The sequence below is a fragment of the Camellia sinensis genome, chromosome 14 (assembly GCF_055761805.1).
Source record: "Camellia sinensis isolate YWXY chromosome 14, ASM5576180v1, whole genome shotgun sequence".
NCBI lineage: Eukaryota > Viridiplantae > Streptophyta > Magnoliopsida > Ericales > Theaceae > Camellia > Camellia sinensis.
This window is the reverse complement of record NC_138974.1, coordinates 80,015,780-80,037,059: the sequence shown is the minus strand read 5'-3', so window position 1 is coordinate 80,037,059 and position 21,280 is coordinate 80,015,780. Positions and strand designations below refer to the sequence as shown.

Genomic DNA, 21,280 nt, shown 5'->3' with positions numbered 1-21,280 from the left:
ATGTAGAATATTAATAAATATGTAGAATATTACTAAATATGTAGTTCAAAAGCTATCTAGTTCAAAACCTTATAATTGACAAGCATTGAGTGAAGTTAATAAACATCAGCCAAAAAACATCCGTCTGTTATAACAAAATGTATTAAGTTAATCTGGACCATTATGTCAGATAGATGCTACAATCGGATTCTCAATGTCACTATGTTAATAACTTTTCCAAAAAAAAAAAATTTATTTTTAGCTCAAGCAGCAAAATTCTCAAAGACATAAGCCAAAACCCCAATTCCTGTCTACTGTCAACTTCGTTTTCTCTTACCACTGATGTAATATAAACATGTGATAACAAAAAAAATCACTCACTCGGTATGCCCAAGGCAAAAACTCTGTATCTCATGAGCTCCATCCAAAGGCTTCTTGGGAAACACAGTAACCTGTCATAAGATGAACATTATTGGATAAAGAAATAAAATGGAATTGACTAAATAATTATTTATTTCAATGGGGAGGAAAATGAGTTACACGAATTTTAAAATCCCAATCAGCACGAACAATGAATCGTCCATCTGGTGAGTATTCCTGTAAGAAGATACAACTGTTTAGAATAATATCCATCCCATTTTTTTTCTGTCATTAATGGGAGAAATGCCCACTGATTCACAAAAATAAAAAAAAATAAAAAAAACTTTGAATGGTAGAAATGTCTATGATAATATACCGAAACAAATTACCCATAATTGCTAAGCATAAATCTGCATTGCCAAGTCTTAGATGTATTATTAATGTTATGATCTGTTTTTTGATATAATTATGATGGAAATAGGTAGGCATTAACAAATGCCTATATATAGAACAGAGCAATGAAGAAGAGAAAAGACACAAAGATAACAAACGACAAACCAGGCTAGTAATAATGCTACAGTAGTGGGCAAGAATTGTCACTGCCTTCTTCTTACTGGGTGAAGCTTGACTTTCATGTAATCCATCCAAATCCACAACCCAAACAACCCCAAATTTGTCAGCAAAACAAACAAACAGACCATCATTGCTTATGGCAACAACACTTACTCTCTTCTTTGATGACCTGTTACATTTACAACAATCACGTAATTTGAATTTGAAGTTAAACCCATCAGTCTAGAATATCTTAACAATGCAATTAAAAAAAATTGGATCTTACCCAATGAAACAAGTGCTAAAACCCAATTCAACACAATGAGAGACTTACACAAGACATATAAATTGATTTATTTTTGTCTTTAGTTAATTCTTTTCACCTTTAAGTCAGTTTTTAATTTTAAAAAATAAAAATAAAAGGTTCATATGGACTAAACAATCCTAGAATTTTTTTTTTTAAAAAAAAAAGTGGAAAGCATTTTTACAAAGTATACAAAAGACAAAAATAAGCCAATTTTTTAGACTTTTTAAGTTTTTTTTTTTTTTTTTTTTTTTTTTTTTTTTTTTTTTTTTTGGGTCTTTAGTGAAAGTTTTACCTAAAATTTTTCAAACAGTGTATCATAAAATTATCCTCAAATTATTATAATTAATCTTTTTTTATTGGAGTAAGGGGTGTTTACCAAAACATTTAAAAATAAGAAGATAATACTCAAAAGCTGTTGGGTGGAATAGAAGCATACCAAAAGAAAGGACCATGACCATGTCACTGTCTATGACAGTTGGAACGCTATAAGCTACAGTTATCACTGTGCAATTTGAGAATTCTTCCCTAATTATCCTTTGTAGAATGGCATCAGTGGTAGATCAATTGAAGTTGTTGCTTCATCCAAAACTAGAAATTTGTTTCTTCTTAGCAGGACTCTTCCGAGACAGAAGAGTTGGCGTTGCCCCACGCTCCAATTTTCGCCTTCATCACTCACTGTTGGAACAAGAAGAAAGAACAAAATTTATGCTTTGTTTATAAATATAAGGTTATGTATGGACTATGGACTGCAACTTCACTAAATAATGACTTTATCTAAATCTTTCATGTTTTAAATTGCATCATAATATGCATTTCAATGAAGTTGCTTCCATGTTTCGGAGTTCAATTCACCAGAAGAATCTAGCAAACTTGGAAGACTGTTGATGGTAGTCTTGAGTTGACATTTCTCTAGAGCCTGCAATCAAGAATTAATTTGATTTGTCATATGTTTACTAACATAAGATTGCTTTTACATTATGAAAATCGATAACCGCCATGGCACTTCATCATATACTATGAGGAGTGTGATGAAGTGGTAAAATTGATTATCTTTACCTTCCATATGTAGTGGGATTAATAATAAGTTCCCTTACCCTTAGATCCTATAAGTCTATCCTCCCTTTAGAAGGCCATGAAGATGGTGGCCTTCTATCTTCCACAATTGCTGGAGGCTCTGGAGGTAAGTGCATGAACTGTTTGGTTCGTTCCACTGAAATAATATAATTAGCCAAGCTGCTATACCATTGAATCATGAACACTTGGGTGCTTGTCAAAGCCAAAGCATAAGAAAGAGAAAGTCCAACAAGCCCTGCAAAAAAGACATGTTTTAAGAATCTAAAATAAAATTTCTAAGCAATAAATGAATTATTCCACTGAACCATGGATATACCTGGATCAACATAACCCTTGGGAAGTAAAACCAAGAGAAAAACAGCAGTGAATAAAGTTAGATTTTGAAGTGCTTCTACTCTCAAAATTAACCACTCCATGGTTGCATTGGAGTAAAAGAAAAGTTTTGCATCGTTGTCTACAAGCTTTAGGTAGTTTTGGAAGAACCTGTTTGCCATGTTAAATGCTCTTATAGTTACCACTCCAAGTGAGGTCTCGGCTGCATAATTCATGACAGGTGCTTTTGTTGTTCCATTGATTCTCATTAGTTCCCTTGCAGAGGCTTGATAATATCCCTTGAGTCAATAAAGAATTTCCTTAATTAAAATTTTCCTTTCATCAATGAAAATAAGAAAAATATTACTATTAAGTTGGAAAATGAAACTCACCTGAACATATTTTGAAGCCGCTGTAGCAAAGAATGCTACAAAGAGAACTTGCCACGTGACTGACGCCATAATGCCAATGATTGCTACCGATTCAATTAAAGGAGCAACCACAAAGGCAAATGAGAAAGGTATGTCGAAATCCACCACACATAAATCTGATGAAGCCTACATATAACAAGCATGTATATAAAAGTGCATATCAGTAACTAGCTATGCAATACATTACACTTCACTACGATACATAAATACTATTGTTACTTTAGAATTGATTGAAGAAGAATAAAATCTTACTCGGGTCAAAATTCGTCCAACTGGGGTGGAATCAAAGAAGGGCATAGGAGCATTGAAAATAGAATTAGTGAAATTTGAAAAGAAAGCCTTCGAAGCTTTTAATCCTAGAAGAGCAGCTGATAAAGACCTTAGATATACAAAGAGGGTACTTATTGTCGAAATTGTAGTGTATACTCCAATTAAGATGCCACTACCAATTTTAGGAATTTGAATGCTGAAAGCTAGCCAATAGCTTGAAACAGCTTGAAGAGCAACAAAACCAATCTGAGTAATTATTACTGAAGAAAGCATCAACGATCCCTTTGAGACGAGGATGTAATCTAAAAATTGCTTCCATCCAACATTGCCAATTTCCTTCTCTTCTTCTTCTGTCAGTTGTATTCCTGGCAGACCTTTGACAGAAATATCCCTCTCACTATTTTCTTTAGTAAGGTAGGACCCTCTAGTCTCTTCCATTCTATCCATGTATTGTGACCGAATTTCACTTTTCACTTTTAGTAAGGTATTTTCTACTATAGGAACTTAATCAAAGTACAATAAAGCGTGAAGTCATGGACACTGTCAGTGTTCCCAACATTCTAAAGTCTACAATTGTTCTCATTAAAAAGGGGATGTTGCACGGCAAATGCATAGGACACCATTCTATATTTCAATAGAAATTGACAAAGGTATAGTCCTCATAAAGACTTCAAAGTTCAAACCCAGCTAAAAAACAATAGACAGAGTAACAAACCCAAATAAATTAAATTATGTTGCACTATTAATAATCACTTCATTCAAGCACATAACACAAAATTCCCAAAATCAAATAATTGAAACAAGAAACTGAACCCAAAAAAAAAAAAAGAAAAAAAAAGAGCAAACAAGATAATGAACTGAATATGAGAGAGAGAGAGAGAGAGAGAGAGAGAGAGAGAGAGAACCATGGAGGAGGACTGAATTTGTGGGTCAAGCTGATGGGTTTTGATCTGTGGAGCTGAAGAAGAGTCTCTGCCCAAATCAAGGGCTGGCCATCTGTCTTTGTACAGACTCTCCCACACACAATCCGACCCATACAGCGCGCGCCAAAACCATGAGCAACTACCCAACGACTACACATTTGATAGCTTGAAATTCCGAAAAAGAATAAAGAATAAAAATAAATAAACAAAATCATTACATTCAAATAACAACAAAAACAAAAAAAACAATTTGCAGGGAAGAAACCTGAAGGGAAGAGGCTATTTTGAGGGCAATATCGTCTGGGAGACAACTTTGCAAAGCTGTCTATTTCGCCTCTCCAATTCCAAAAAAAAAACAACTTTGCAAAGCTGCACACCTTTTCTTCACTTTCTTCTCGCACCTCCATCTCTAAACGCTCGCCTCTCATCTCTTCTCTTCCTCACTCGCAGGCAGTAGTCGTGGCTACAACCGTTAGTACAATCGTGGAAAATGAGTGGCAAACGGCCATGGCTTCGATCTCCACAGATTGGAGCCTAGATACCCTCTTGGTCATATCTTCTCGAACTCGGCGGAGCCGTAAGAATTAGGGATTTTTGGTTGAAGGGGATTTTTGGTTTTTCAAATTGGGGATTTTGGTTCAAGAGATAGGGAAGGGGGGAAGCCGAGCGGGAATGGAAAAAAGGGGGGTGGGAAATTGAGCGGGAATATTTTTTGTTTTTTTGGTAATATTTAAACAACAAAATGGCTCTTTTTTAAAAAAAAAAATTATTTTTTGTTAAAATAAATTTTTTTTTAATAGTTAATGATTTTTTTTATTCTTTTTTTTTTAGTTATTAAGGTTGAAAATTCATTTGTTTCATTTTTATTTTAATGAATAAAAAATAATTCTTATTTTTTTACTTTGGTAGAAGTAGGGTTATATTTTAATAAAAATATTTTCCATAAATTTTATAAATTGGTTTTTATTTATTTTTAGAAAAACATATATTACAAACGCGTTTGGTTTGAACAAAATGTTTTAAAAAATTTAAAAATATAAACTAAAAAACATGTTTGTCTAGGCCTAAAATATTTATATTTATTTTTTTATTATTTATGACGATGGGATCATACACATTATAATTGAAAGAAAAATAATTGGAAAAAAACAATAATTGAAAAAAAAATATTTGAGAAGAGATAGAGAAGAAAGATGAGTGAAAGAGAGAGAGAAGATAAATGAGCAAGAGAGAGAGACAGAGGGGTGGAGTTGTGATGGCGAAACTGGTGATAGTGGAGTGGTAATGGCGAAGGAGATTAGTGGTGAAGTTATGGTAGTGGTAGAGGAGATGGAGTGGAGGTGGTAGATGAGAGGTAATAGTAGTAGTAGTAGTGGTAGTGGTAGTGGAGTGGTAATGATGGTGGTAATAATGGTAGTTGTAGAGGTGGAGTGGCAACAATGGTGGGTGGTGAAAGAGAGATAGAGACAGAGTGATGAGTGAGAGACAGACAGAGTGATCGCTAAAAGTGCATTTTTGCCTAGTGAAGAGCTGGGTAAATAGAGAAGAGGGGAAGGAGAGAGTGAGCAAAGTGAACACAATAGGGGAGACAGACAAACACACAGAGAGAAAGACATAGAGAGAGAAAGAGAGAGAGACAGATAGAGAAAGAGATAGAGAGAGAAAGAGATAGAGACAGAGAGAAACAAGAGATGAGTGAGAGAGATAGAGAAAGAAAAAAGATGAGAGAGATAGAAAGAAGAGAGATGAGCGAGAGACAAAGAGAAAAAGAGACAGAGACACAGACAGACAGAGAAGAGTGATGAGTGAGAGAGAAAGAGAGAGAGACAAAGAGAGAGAGATAGAGAGTGAGACAGAAAAAGAGACAAAGAGAGAGAAGAGATGAACGAGAGAGACAGAGAGAGAGATAGAGAGAAGAGAAATGAGCGAGAGAGACACAGAGAGAAGAGAGATGAACGAGAGAGACAAAGAGAGAGATAGAGATAAGAGATATGAGCGAGAGAGACAGAGAGAAAAGAGATGAGAGAGAGCGAGAGAAGAGAGATGAGCAAGTGCAAGAGAGAGAGAGAGGAGAGATGAACGAAAGAGACAGAGAGACATAGACAGATGAGAGAGATAGAGAGATGCGCGAGAGACACAGAGAGAGAAAGACAGAGACAGACAGACAGACAGACAGAGAAGAGTGATGAGTGAGAGAGAGAAAAAGAAGAGAGACAGAGACAAAAACAGAAACACAGAGAGAAAGAGATAGACAGATAGAGAAGAGTGATAAGTGTGAGAGAGAGAAAGAGAAGAGAGACAGAGACAGTGACACAGAGAGAAAGAGAGATAGACAGACAGAAAGAGACAGAAAGAGTGATGAGTGAAAGTAAATTTTTATTTTTATTCAGCGACTAAATTATTTTAGTTGCCAAAAGTATCTATACAGCGACTAAAATATTTTTTAGTCGCTGAAATTACATTTTTGCCGACCAAAATTTTGGTCACCAAAAGATAAAAAATAAATTTTCATTTTTCATTCAGCGACTAAATTAGTTTAGTTACCAAAACTATTTATATCGCAACTAGCATATCTTTTAGTTGCTGAAATTAAATTTTTGCCGACCAAAATTTTGGTCGTCAAAGATAAAAAGTAAATTTTTATTTTTATTTCACCGATTAAATTAGTTTAGTTGCCAAAACTATATATACAGCAACCAAAATATTTTTTAGTCGTTGAAATTAAATTTTTGCCGACCAAAATTTTGGTCGCCAAAAATAAAAAGTAAAATTTTATTTTTCTTTCAGCGACTAAATTATTTTAGTTACCAAAACTATCTATACAGCGATTAGAATATTTTTTAGTCGCTGAAATTACATTTTTGCCGACCAAAATTTTGGTCGCCAAAAGATAAAAAATAAATTTTCATTTTTCATTCAGCGACTAAATTAGTTTAGTTGCCAAAACTATCTATACCGCGACTAACATATTTTTTAGTCGCTGAAATTAAATTTTTGCAAACAAAACTTTTGGTCGCCAAAGATAAAAAATAAATTTTTATTTTTCATTTAGCGACTAAATTAGTTTAGTTGCCAAAACTATCTACACCGTGACTAACATATTTTTTAGTCGCTGAAATTAATTTTTTGCCGACCTAACTTTTGGTTGCCAAAGATAAAAAATAAATTTTTACTTTTCATTCAGCGACTAAATTATTTTAGTTGCCAAAACTATTTATACAGTGATCAAAATATTTTTTAGTCATTGAAATTAAATTTTTACCGACCAAACTTTTGGTCGCCAAAGATAAAAAATAAATTTTCATTTTTCTTTCACCGACTAAATTAGTTTAGTTGCCAAAACTATATATACAGCGATCAAAATATTTTTAGTCGCTAAAATTGAATTTTTACCAACCAAACTTTTGGTCGCCTAAGATAAAAAATAAATTTTCATTTTTCTTTCAACGACTAAAATATTTTTTAGTCTCTGAAATTATATTTTTGCCGACCAAAATTTTGGTCACCAAAAGATAAAAAATAAATTTTCATTTTTCATTCAGCGACTAAATTATTTTAGTTGCCAAAACTATCTATACAGCGACTAACATATTTTTTAATCGCTGAAATTAAGTTTTTGCCGACCAAAATTTTGGTCGCCAAAGATAAAAAATAAATTTTTACTTTTCATTCATCAACTAAATTATTTAAGTTGCCAAAACTATCTATACAGCGACAAAAATATTTTTTAGTCGCTGAAATTAAATTTTTGTCGACCAAAAGTTTGGTCGCCAAAGATAAAAAGTGAATTTTGATTTTTCATTGAGCAACTAAGTTATTTTAGTTGCCAAACTTATATATACAGCGACCAAAATATTTTTTAGTCGCTGAAATTAAATTTTTGCCGACCAAAATTTTGGTCGCCAAAGATAAAAAGTAAATTTTTGTTTTTCATTCAGCGACTAAATTATTTTAGTTGCCAAAAGTATCTATACAGCGACTAAAATATTTTTTAGTCGCTGAAATTACATTTTTGCCGACCAAAATTTTGGTCAGCAAAGATAAAAAGTAAATTTTTATTTTTCATTGAGCGACTAAATTATTTTAAAATTTTACTTTTTATCTTTGGTGACCAAAATTTTGGTCGGCAAAAATTTAATTTCAGCGACTAAATTAGTTTTGTTGCCAACACTATATATACAGCGACCAAAATATTTTTTAGTCGTTGAAATTAAATTTTTGCCCACCAAAATTTTGATCGCCAAAGATAAAAAGTAAATTTTTATTTTTCTTTCAGCGACTAAATTAGTTTAGTTGCCAAAACTATATATACAGCGACCAAAATATTTTTTAGTCGTTGAAATTAAATTTTTGCCGACCAAAATTTTGGTCGCCAAAAATAAAAAGTAAATTTTTATTTTTCTTTCAGTGACTAAATTATTTTAGTTGCCAAAAGTATCTATATAGCGACTAGAATATTTTTTAGTCGTTGAAATTACATTTTTGCCGACCAAAATTTTGGTCGCCAAAATATAAAAAATAAATTTTCATTTTTATTTCAACGACTAAATTATTTTGGTTGCCAAAACTATCTATACAGCGACTAAAATAATTTTTTAGTCGCCAATTGTGGCAAATTTAACGACTAAATTTTTTTTAGTCACCAATTGTGAGATTTTTAGCGACTAAATTTTTTTTAGTCGCCAAAAATTAATATGCCCCGACTAAAAAAATTTAGTAGCTAAATATTGTACTTTTACCGACTAATATAATTTTTGGTCGCCAATTCCACAACTTTTGGCAACCAAAATATTTTTAGTCGGCAAAAGTGGTCGCCAATTGTGTATTTTCTTGTAGTGTGCCCCTACTGCCAAGGATCTTGCATCAAGAGATGTTGTTTCAAGATCTATGACTATGGAAATCCGAGAAGGACGTGGTGTAGGTATGATCTTATTACTACGGTCATATTGTACTAGAATTATAGAAATATAGTAAAAGTATTGGCTTGAACGAGGAGCTGATCTATAGGAAATTTGCCTCATTATCTATGTTATGTTAGAAGTGTGCGTAATCTGGTGATGTTAGTTCAATTGCTAGCCATTCGTAAGTAATAGAAATATGCCATTTTGTTTCTCCATTATTTATTTCTTTGTGTTTGTAATTTGTATGCAATTTAATGTTTAGTTCAGTGCTGAAACCTCCTTGACTGATTTTGCTCAATCTGATTCTTGTTATATGCTCTAATAAACATATGCTGATTTTGAATGGGAGTACACAAGGACCACATTTATATACTTAGATATATATTTGAACAAACAACTTTTTTTTCTTTTCCTTTTTTCTATTTTTTAGATATTATTATTTGTTTAAATAAATTATTTTTATTTATAAGAAAATTTTAATTTGTGAATAATATTTGATATTAAAATAAATAAATAATATTTATATTTTTTAATTTTACATATAATAAATAAATAAAATTATATATATTGAATGTGTCCCCTATTTTTTGAAAATTTACGTTTTCCCGTGTCCGTGTCCGTGTCGTGTCTCGTGTCCGTGTCCGTGCATCATTGAATATGTGTATCCTAAAATGTAAAAGTAGTTTAAATAAATGTTTCTTCTTTATTTTTTATTTAAATATGATTTTAAATATATTTATGACATAATTATGACATACGGTTTAATTCTGGTTGACTCGACTGTTGGATGCCATGTTTTTAAACTTGAAAATTAATACGAAAACATGAAAGGATTGATCTTACATCCTATCCTAGCATCATAATTTTAGAGATTATAGGTGCTTACAGTATTGATCTTATATCTAAGTAACATAGTTACACATTGCAGTATTATTTAGTGGTCGTGGGTGGGTTATGGTTTTAGGTTTTATGCTAGTTATGAATTGCAAAACTATTGAGTTCACATGGTTGGGATATTGTATATGAATTGCAAAACTATTGAGTACACATGGTTGGGATATTTTGTTTGTGGAATTTGGTTTCTTCTTCCAGTACCTGATGACTATTGTTGTTTGTGTGTGTGCACTTGTGCATGAATACGGTAGCAGCTGTAATTATATTTTTGACTGTATGCTCCAATCATGTTGTTCTTTTCAGATTATAGGTTAATTACGCACACAGAGAAGCTTCAAATATCAGAATATTTTTGTCAATCCAATCTGAAGACAAGGAAAAGCTACTGTTCGGCAATGAAAACTTTACTGCATGACCTTTTGACATTTCTGCAATGTCAGGGTTACTTAATGTATAGTCCGCCTTTACATAACCTCTTTATACATAAAATGATGTTGAGACTGTTAGCCAATATAGTTGTTGGATCTTTAGGTTCTTTTTTTTGAATGAATATATGGCATTTTCTTGTTTTCAACTCATCCATCCTTTTCAGTTTAATGTGAAAGTTACAGGACTTGGCCTTGTAATACATCAGTTTCTTATCCAACAAGAAATGCAGAAAGGCAGGGCTTAAAACATATCCACTTTTTATATGGTTTCTTGCTATGTTGTATGGAGCAATCTCTAGCATGTATAGTTAAACTATTTATGGAGGGTGATTGGAAGACCATCTTCTTTATTTTATTCTTTTGTTTTTTGGCTATCAAGATACAAATCTATTTATAAAGAGGACCACAAAAATTTGGAGATAAATTGTTCTGGACTGATAATTTGGGCATTCACTCAATTCCCTTTAGTTATGTTTAGTTCTACATGCATCCTTTATTTGTCTCACTTGAGTCTTGCATTTTTTGTATGCCAATTGTTTGGTCTTGGTTCTGGGTTTTGTGAATGCTTACTGTTATATCTAAACTTGGACCACGAGTGGCATGATTTATATGGTCACATGCATATCCCTGGTGCTTGTAAAATTTATCAAACTTATCTGCAGTCATCTCTGAACGGATCAGCTTTAAATCTTCTAGACAGTACTGGGCGTTCTTTCGCTACATCTTTTTCTGCTCAATCTGGTGCAGCCTCCCCTGTTTTTCATCACACAGGTGAGTTGATTTTGCCAAGTATTGCTCTATATTTTCCATCAGATTTTATATAATATAGAAATTTCCTTTTACAGGAACTATTCAAGGGCTACATAACCTTCATGGGAGCTTTAATGTTCCCAACATGCTTGGCACACTTGCATCTAGAAACTCTACAATAAATAATGTTCCTTCTAGTGGGGTTCAACAGCCTACTGGAAGCCTTTCTAGTGGACGTTTTGCATCAAACAATCTCCCTGTTGCTCTTTCTCAGGTATATGTGTTAGTTTTGCATATATTTATTAGTTGGTATTTTTCATTCACTGGTGTTTCACTATGTTTGCTAAATTAATTTCTTTCCTGATCTCTATCCAATTGTGTATTGTTTTGTATTGCAGATATCCCATGGAAGCTCACATGGTCATTCAGGGGTGACAAATAGAGATGGAATGAGTATTGTTGGTAGCCCTGGATTTAGTAGTAGCGCAAATGGAGTTGGTGGTTCCATTCCTAGAATCATGAGGGAAACTTTTGTTTTTTATTTACGTTATTTTGAATTGTGAACAACATTATGTATTTAAACATTGTGTATATATTATGCAATATTATGTAGTGCGATAATTTTGTTAATGTGTTGTAATGAATGAATGCAAGAATATTTGTATTATGAATGAATTGTTATTTTTATACTGGAATTTTTATATTATTGTGTAATTATTGGTTTCTTTTTCAATTATTTTTTATTTAATACAGGTAATTTTTATATTTTTAATAATTTCATTGTAGTTTTTTTTTTTTTTTTGAGACGGCACCACATTGCCGTCGCAAATGTTGGTAGAGTTGAGACAAGTTTTTTGCGACGGTACTCTTTGCCGTCGCAAATAATCTTTTAGCGACAGCGCATCATGCTGTCTCAAATATTTTTTTAGCGACGGCATTATCTTGTCGCAATAAAAATTCTTTGGCGACGGCATTTTTTGCCGTTGCAAATAACACCTTTAGTGACGGTAACATAGTGTCGTCTCAAAAAATTTCAAATTTTTTTCATATTAATGGCGACGGAAAAATGCCGTCGCAAAAAGGCAACTTTGTCGTCGCAAAAAAAAGGCGACGGTAACATGCCGTCGCTAAAACCTTTTTGCGACCTTTTTTGTTGCGACCCCCCACTTGCCGTCGCTAAAAATCATCTGCCGTCGCAAAAAACTTTTTGAGACGGCATTTTGAGTATTTGCGACGGCATTTTGCCGTTGCAAAAGGTTAATTTTTTTGTAGTGAGAACAAAATGTGGGGGATACGTTGGAGGTTGAGCCAGAATCCATGTGGAATGGGAAGGCAACGGTGAGCGTGATGTGGATGTTGCGGAGCCAAGTTTTGATTGTTGGAAACCAGAATCCCTAAACGGTGGCCACGTTGACATTGAACCACCTATCGACACTAAGAGACCCCGCACCAAATTACTGCAAGAAATGATAAAGCATGTTCCCAACATGTTGGTTGTCGGAGAAGGTAGTTGAATCTCTTCCCCGAACTTCTTGACCTGAACTAACAAAGGCTCTGCACAAAATTACAGAGTTGGAGACCCAATCTCGAATGAAGTCCGAATGTGTACGTGAGCTAGAAGTGAGAGTCGCATCAATGGAACGCATGCTCGGTGCACAAGCTGCAAATCTGTTTATTGGTTTTGACAGCGTCATTGTGTCGAAAGATACGGAGATAACATAGCTAAACAGAGTGGTTGCTGAGTTAAAAGAAACAATTGTCGTATGACCATGTCGACGACAGTAAAGCACACGCAGTGACTCGATCGAGCAGTAGTCCACCAATAGACCAATCTGCTAACAAAAGCAACAATCGAATCATAGCACCAGTCGTGGCAACCTTCACCGGTCTGCATCCTTGATAGTCAAATCATGTCACGTTGGTGTTGCTCATCGAGAATATGAATATAACATCTTCCCTATTACTATTTAGGATAACCACGTTGTACAAGCATAATATGACATTAGTTTTTGAATGCCGCAATCGGTCACACTGAATGTGTTTTCATGATTAAAAAGTGCTTTGCTCTTTAATGTTGTCAATGAAATATCATATTCCTTAAAAAAAACAATTAGCATAACAATCTTGAAAGAAAGAAAAGAAAAAAGAAGAACAAGAATACCTTTACCACAATTTATAGAAAAATACAATTAGCGTAAAAATCTTGAAAAAGAAAAAAGAGCATTGACTGAACTTGTAAACATAGACAAAGGGAAGAGTAAGGGTTAAATTAAAAATATTAAAAAAAAAAATGGGAAAGACTCATAAAAAGATAACAGGATAGTGATTGATGTGATAAAAGAGAATAAGAAAGTATGTGATTGAAAATGCAGAGATGCAGAGAGATTATACATAAACGGAAGTTGCAAAATTTGAAACTAAAAAGAAGTACGATGTAAAGGAAGAAAATATGAGATAGTTAGGCCTAAATTTTAGGTAGTGAAGTAGACATAGTTCCGTTTTGTTAGTGTTAATGTACACCTCCTACACCACTAAAACCTACCACTACCACTACACACCTCCACTACTCCTCACCCACTCCACCTACCACCTCCACTTTACCTACTACCACCACCCACTCTACACCTACTACTACCAAAACCTCTCTATATATAGGACTTGTAATATACAGATACAAATAACAATACAACAATCTTGTAATATAACATATATCAATCAATAATACATCAGTTTATTTTACATGGTATCAGAGCAAGGTTGAAAAGCTAATAATTCTGCTTCACCGGCGGGCGGCAGCCTCGCCTTGGCCGCCCGCCGGACCTCTACCCATACCTTCACTCCGCTGCTCTCTCTCAACATTTTCTCTCTCTCTCCATGGCGGATGTTCATCATGGAGGAGCACAAGGCATCAAGCTATTTGGCCCAACTCCTACGGCTACCAGCCAAGCCTCTCCTCCCATTCAAGCTCGTATCCAAGAGCTGGCCTTCTCTCCTTCTTCCCGTATTATCAGGTTCAACCAGCATCGCAGGACTTCTGTCCTTCTTCCCGTCTGCCACCGTCGTCAACCAAACACCGGCTTGGACACCACCACAGGATGAATGGCATGGTATTTCTTTGGGATACACTTCTGGGTGATCTGGTGCTCTCTTTTCATCTCCGTCTCCGGCTTCTTCTCCGACCAACTCTCCATCCCCGGTTCCGATCAGCTCTCTCTAGCTGGGTCTGGCTACTTGATATACCCAACACAAACATAAACAAACAAAAACAGCCAACCCATCTCGGCAACTTGCTCTCTCTGTCAAGGGATCCACCCACACATCCTATCTCCTCTTCTCTCCCTCTCGGAGAAGACACAGCTGTACACACACATGCAAGCACAAAAACACACTTTATTCCTCTCTCTCATCCCTTCATGCTTTACACACCACACCACCCCACTTTCTTTTTTTATTTTCGCCCACATACAATAAAAACCACCTCGGCCAATGGGGATAAAGGTGGCGGTGGTTTTGTCACGCGTGAAGCAGACCATGTGTATTAGCTTAAAAGGTGGTCACTTGGCCTTATATTCCTTTGTTAAAAAAAAAAAAAAAAAAAAACAAAAAAAAAAAAAAACAAAAAAAACGGACTGCACACCGTGTTGCTCACCACTCTTGTCTGCAGACTATGGTTCAGGACACTGTCTTCACACCATTCTACTATATTATCATACGCCACACCCATCTTTTGAAAAACCCACTTCACTTTCTTTTTCATTTTTTTTTTTTTATTATTTTACTCCATCTTCTTTGAACAGAAACCAACACACAACTTACTTTGCACATGTCTCTCCTCTCTCTCTCACTTTACACCCCCTCTTTTCCTTATTTTATTTAAACACAATGCCTCTCCCATGTTTTCATCCAACACCCACGTGATTTCCCACTTTTCTTTTCTTTTCATATATATATATATATATATATTTATTATAATATATTTCCCCAATATCTTTCCACCATCCTCTAGAATAATAATTCTTCACACACTCCCAATTTGACCAATTCTTTTTCTTATTATTATATATATATATATATATATATATTTTCTTTTTTTCGTCCCACCGTTTCAGCACCCATTATTATTCTTATTATTTATTTATTTATTTATTTATTTTCGATTCCCTTCTTTTCACAACAAAAAAAAAAAAAAAAAAAAAAAAAACAACTTCCACATTTGCACAACAACCCATATTTTATTTCTCTCAGGGATCCACCCCGATCACCATTTTACACAAAAAAAAAAAAAAAAAAACAACAACAACAACACAAAACAAAACAAAAAAAAAAAAAAAAAAAGGGACAACACAACCACATCCACAGTGAGATTTTTCCTTCTCTACTCTGCCGCCGGTCTTTTCTTCTTGCCTCCGTCCTGGACGGCCCTTGACGGTATTGCCTCCGTCTTTCCCACTCCACTGGGCACGATCACTACTCCCTGCTCCTCCACTGCAGCATATGGCGGCCCTCCAAATCGGAACATTACGGTGGCCTTCCGCTTCAGCTCCTTGTTTTCTGCCCTTAGCACGCTTATCTCTGCTCGCGCATCCTTATACATGCGTTGGAGCAGAGCCAGCTGGGCGTTTAATTGCTGCACCTCATTTGTCCTACTTTGCAGCCGGTGCGACAAGTTTGTGACCGCCGTCATGGACTCCACACATGCCTTCAAAGTATACTGATTAGCCTCCACATCCGTTTGCACTGCCATTTTTTGCTCCACCGACTGCATCGGAAAGTTCAACGGAGCAAACCCCGTGGTGTTTGGTTGAGGTTCACGGGACACCGCACCAGTTCTCTCTCCTGTGGACTCGTTGAGATCGGGAAAGAGAGTGAGCAGACTCCGGGAAGACGAGGCCATTTTCTGGGCAACCGAGTATTACAGACTATCTCTCGCAACAGAGTGTTACAGACTCTCTCTCTCAGCACCACGAAGAGTTTTTCAGAGAAATTCGCCGGTTTTTTTGTCTCAGCCTCTGCCTCAGCCTCAGGTTCAGTCTTGGTTATATAGCCGAGGCCGCCACGCGCATCGCGCGCCTCTGACGCCAGACAAACGGGCACGCCAGCCAAGGCACTCACGTGCCTCGCCATCATATCTGGCACGTCTTTTGATGCATCGGGCACGCCTTTTGATGGCACGCCTTTTGACAGATTTGGCACACCTTTTGAGGGCACGACTTTTGAGGGCTCGATATCTACATCCATGTATATCTTTTGGGCAGCCTATCTACACACTCATCCAGTGTCTTCTACACCGGTCAGCTTTATCAATCCCTTTGTTTCAACCTCAAATAGGTTTCTATCTTCACACCTATTTGAGTTTGAGGGGGGGTTATACACAGTATCATGTATAAGTCGCTCATGGCGCACTCCCTAAGTCGCCCCCTTGGTGCACCACCACAAATTTCTACATCGGTCCGACATGACCCCGTAAACTGTCCTGCTACATCGGTCCGACATGACCCCGTAAACTGTCTTCTACATCGGTCCGACATGACCCCGTAAACTGTCCTGCTACAACGGTCCGACATGACCCCATAAACTGTCTTCTACAACGGTCCGACATGACCCCGTAAACTGTCCTGCTACAACGGTCCGACATGACCCCATAAACTGTCTTCTACAACGGTCTGACACAACCACACAGTGTCTGCTACAACGGTCCGACATGACCCTGTAAACTGTCTTCTACAACGGTCCGACATGACCCCATAAACTGTCTGCTACAACGGTCCGACACGACCATACCGTGTCTTCTACAACGGTCTGACACAACCATACAGTGTCTCCTATCCCATTTTTAATTTTATTTGTCAGCTTATTTTTCTGTTTTGTTACTCTCTCCAAACTCAAGTTGGCTAGTACCTATCCTCCTTGAGTTTGAGGGGGGCTGTTAATGTACACCTCCTACACCACTAAAACCTACCACTACCACTACACACCTCCACTACTCCTCACCCACTCCACCTACCACCTCCACTTTACCTACTACCACCACCCACTCTACACCTACTACTACCAAAACCTCTCTATATATAGGACTTGTAATATACAGATACAAATAACAATACAACAATCTTGTAATATAACATATATCAATCAATAATACATCAGTTTATTTTACAGTTAGGACTGAATTTTCTTTATACGGAATCAATATTTAATTATGAAGATAAATATAATATTAAGATAACAAATTCAGTTCAAATCTAAAGATAGAAATTAGATAAATATACTGAAAAAAATCAAGTATTAAATAAAACAAAGAATAGAAGAATCAAATTCAAATCTAAAGATAAAAATTAGATAAACATGAAAAAAAATATTTAAAAAAAAAATAAATTAAAAATACATGAAATGATGAAGGGACTGGGTTGGAATGTGAACAAAAGAAAATGTCACATAATCTTTTAAAATTTTAAAAATTATAGGAAATTAGGAATAGACATATGTATGATTGAGTGAATTGTAGTGATGGATATGCATGACTGGAATGTGGGAATGAGAGCTGTGGAAATTGTTGGTTTATTTATTTATTTAATAACGTGATCGGTGTTGAACATTTATATATATATATATATAAATTTATTGGGAGTGAGAGTTGTGGGAGTTGTGAGGTTTTTTTTTTTTTTTTTTTTTTTTTTTTTTTTTTTTTTTTGAATAACGTGATAGAGTGAGAGATCTGATATGTGATATTTATGGGTTTGTTGAGTGAACGGTGGGTGATGAATATGGATGAATTTTTATTTTTTATTTTTTATGTTATATAGGGAAAGGGAATGAGAAGACCTAAAAATTGAGAAGGGAGATGAAGGGAGGAGCCATGTAATTTTTTTTTTCTCTCAAAATTATGAGAACTTATGAATGAAAACTTTGAAAACTTTTAACATAACAACTACATTTGGTTTATATATACTAGCGGTAACTCGTGCGATGCACAAAAAAATAGACTATATATATTTTGTGTGATAAATAAATCATCTTAATCTTAAATTATATCTTAATAGCGACAAGCCATAATATTAAGTCATCTAGGTAGATGTTAACAATAATTAACCCATAAAATTTTACAATAAAATATGATATGCATAAGAAATTATTAATTATAAAAATTGTTGAGAATAATAGTATTACAATCACCTGATAACATAAATAACTTGTATCAAACTAAATAAAACATTAAAAGAAAGAAATTTTATAAGCTCAGAAAAGTTATCATAAATTTACTTGGGCTTTTAAATCAGTAGTGTATATTATTATTGTGGGATTAAATTATGAATAAATATCAACTTTTAATTATAATTTATAAGTAGTTTTTAAAAAAATTTAATCTAAGTTTGTTGCCTTGCTTATAAAAAGAATTTCTCAAACAAATCATTAATTGATTATATTAGCAACTCTCTATCTTTGATTTCCTCTATCAATGACACACTCATATCATATCAAAGTATAAATCATTTTCTATAGTTTGAATAATACTTGCATAGTTCCTACGTCATTTTAAAAAAATTAATCAAGATAAGAATGCCATAGTATTATAAAAATTATATAAGAGAATAGTTTTAATCAGTTTTATTTATAAAAAAATGATAAAAAAATATTTGAATTGTACTTGAAAAAATATAACAAATGATAGCTTTAATCATTATATATCCAAAAAAAAATTATATCGGTTACTCAACTAAAAAATGGTCAAATACAAATAGAGTCATGAACATTGAATTAAATCATATGGGTTCTAAATTGATAGTTTAATCGAGCAAATCAACTAATAATAACATAGAGATATTGACAAATATGTAGTACTTCTATCATCTTTGTATTATATTCATTAATTTCATATATTATATGAAAGTTTTATTCGTCTCGATCCTTCAATAAAATATGGATCAAGAAAACAAATTTGATAAGAAATTGATTCTAAACTTAATTATTGAAGAAACAGAAATTTCAAAGAGAGAATTTAGAGATGAGATTGAAGAAATATTATAACGAATGACAGCCTTATAAAAAAATTTAAAAAAAAAACATAACAATGATCTAATGCAAATTATTTTTAATAACTAATAGAAAGAATCTCAAATTATTACATTTTATAAATATAGTGAAGAAAAATAATTTTGTGAGATTTTTGTGCTATTTTCTCCCATGTAGCCTTTATTATTTCATTATTAATACTATTTTCATTCAGAGCGATACTTTTTTTTTTTTTTTTTTTTATAGTCTTTATCATTTGGTAGATAATAACGAATAATAAAAATTATCAAGAGAAAGTTAAGAATTTTATAGGAGATAAGAAGTTATAGATAAGAGCATTTCATAAGATAAAAAATTTTAAAAAAAAAAGATAATATGTGATAGGAGAAAAAAAAAAGAGTAAATCAAAATAAAGATTTAGATATATATATTTTTGATAGATATATAGATTAACAAATCATATCTTTATCTAAATTTTATTATTTTAATTTTTTGAAAATCAATTATTTAATCTTCATCTTTATCTGTAGGCCACGAAATTAATCTTTATAAATTATTTATCAATTTTTATATGTTTATTTATCTATAAGTCATGAAATTATTTTTTATCTATAAGTCATGAAATAAATTTTCATAAATTATTTATGAATTTTATATGTTTATTTATAATGAAATTAATTAAAGTACGCAATGGGGGGAAGAGAGTAATTTTTTTTTTTATAAAAAAAATCAATTATTTAATCTTTATCTTTATTTGTAGGCCATGAAATTAATTTTTATAAGTTATTTATCAACTTTTATTTGTTTATTTATGGGAAGAAATTTTAAATTATCTATAAGTTATGAAATTAATTTTTTTAAATTAATTGTTTATTTTATATGTTTATTTATATGGAGAAATTTTGAAATTCAAATCTTTATCCATAAGTAATGAAATTAATTTTAATTTTAATTAATCAAACAAATAAAAAATGAAGAAAAATAGAAAACATGAAAGACAATCAAAGAATGTTGCCACGTAGGAAAGAGAGTGTTTTAAAATTATGAGAATTTAGGAATAAATATTTAGAGACTTTTGACAAAACAACTACATTTGGTTATATATATAATATAGATAGATAGTATAGAGATAGATAGATTGTCTTAAAAATTCAACAAGTATATCATGTGTTTTACATATAATATAATTTTATATTAATTTGAGTAAATTATAAATACACCCATTGAAATTTGCTTAAAATATGAATTGCTTGTTACAGTTTTAAAAATTACAAATATCTCTTTGTCATAATTTTTATTTAACAAAATTAATAGAAAAATGAAATTTCAAACTACTCAAGCAAAATTATTAATTGAAATATATTCATAATATTATTTAAAATTATTAATTAAATTGGTGATTTATTAATAAAAGAGGTAATTTGTTAAGCAAGGCTTTGGAGAAAAAAAATTAAAAGAAAATAACAATGGTGGCTGTGGGGTTCGAACCCACGCGCACTTATGTGCAGAAGATCTTAAGTCTTCCCCCTTAACCTCTCGGGCAAACCACCTTGACGACAATTAGTTTCGTAGTATATATATATATCTAAGTATATCATATGAAAAACTCCTCACCCCATAGCAACTCCAAATAGTGATGCAATTTTCCCAGGCCTCCCCCCCTTCCATATTTTCCCTGCCCCAATAAAGTAGTAGGGTAGGGATAAGTTTTGCTTCCAGTCTTGCAGTGTTTTTTTTTTAATTCAATATATATATATATAATTTATTTATTTTAACTTAATAAGATTAAAATATTATATTTAATATTCATTTTGACTTATTTGTTTATCATCTTTAAATCTTTTAACTTTTATTAATTATAAATTGTCTCTAATTTTTATTAATTTTTTATTTTTAAAGTTACAAAATTAATTCACTCCTGCCTAACCCGCCATCCCCTCACCCCGATTTACCTTGCCCCCATTATTATATGGGGTGGGGGTGGGGGTGGGGGTGGGGGTGGGAAATGACAAACTTGTTATGTTGTCATTCCTAAAAATTCGGCCAAAATATGACTTGACCTTACAAAACGTCACTCCAATGTGAGCCA

At 33.3% G+C, this 21,280-nt stretch overlaps 1 protein-coding gene, 2 non-coding genes and 1 pseudogene across 6 annotated transcripts; 1 reads left to right on the top strand and 3 right to left on the bottom strand.

Moving 5' to 3' along the window:
- Nucleotides 1–356: 356 nt before the first annotated feature.
- LOC145807117 (ABC transporter C family member 8-like) lies at nt 357–3,732 on the bottom strand (annotated as a pseudogene).
- A 5,311-nt stretch (nt 3,733–9,043) lies between these two features.
- On the top strand, nt 9,044–11,812 carry LOC114266830 (putative NOT transcription complex subunit VIP2). Of its 4 annotated transcripts, none has more exons than XM_082906144.1 (5): nt 9,044–9,129; nt 10,307–10,454; nt 11,094–11,202; nt 11,289–11,455; nt 11,580–11,812. In XM_082906144.1, the coding sequence occupies exons 2-5, from the start codon at nt 10,437–10,439 to the stop codon at nt 11,742–11,744; spliced, it is 459 nt and encodes a 152-aa protein (XP_082762270.1). In that variant the 5' UTR covers nt 9,044–9,129; nt 10,307–10,436; the 3' UTR covers nt 11,745–11,812. The 4 variants fall into 4 exon arrangements, with proteins under 4 accessions (XP_082762270.1, XP_082762269.1, XP_082762268.1 ...); XM_082906143.1 differs by having other exon boundaries at nt 11,277–11,455; XM_082906142.1 differs by having other exon boundaries at nt 10,307–11,202.
- LOC145812557 (small nucleolar RNA snoR35) lies at nt 11,122–11,202 on the bottom strand. Its single transcript, XR_014355997.1, has one exon. It is a non-coding gene; the product is annotated as a small nucleolar RNA snoR35 (small nucleolar RNA).
- An 8,846-nt stretch (nt 11,813–20,658) lies between the features above and the next one.
- Nucleotides 20,659–20,741, bottom strand: TRNAL-UAA (transfer RNA leucine (anticodon UAA)). The gene has a single exon. It is a non-coding gene; the product is annotated as a tRNA-Leu (tRNA).
- Between the last annotated feature and the right edge of the window lie 539 nt (nt 20,742–21,280).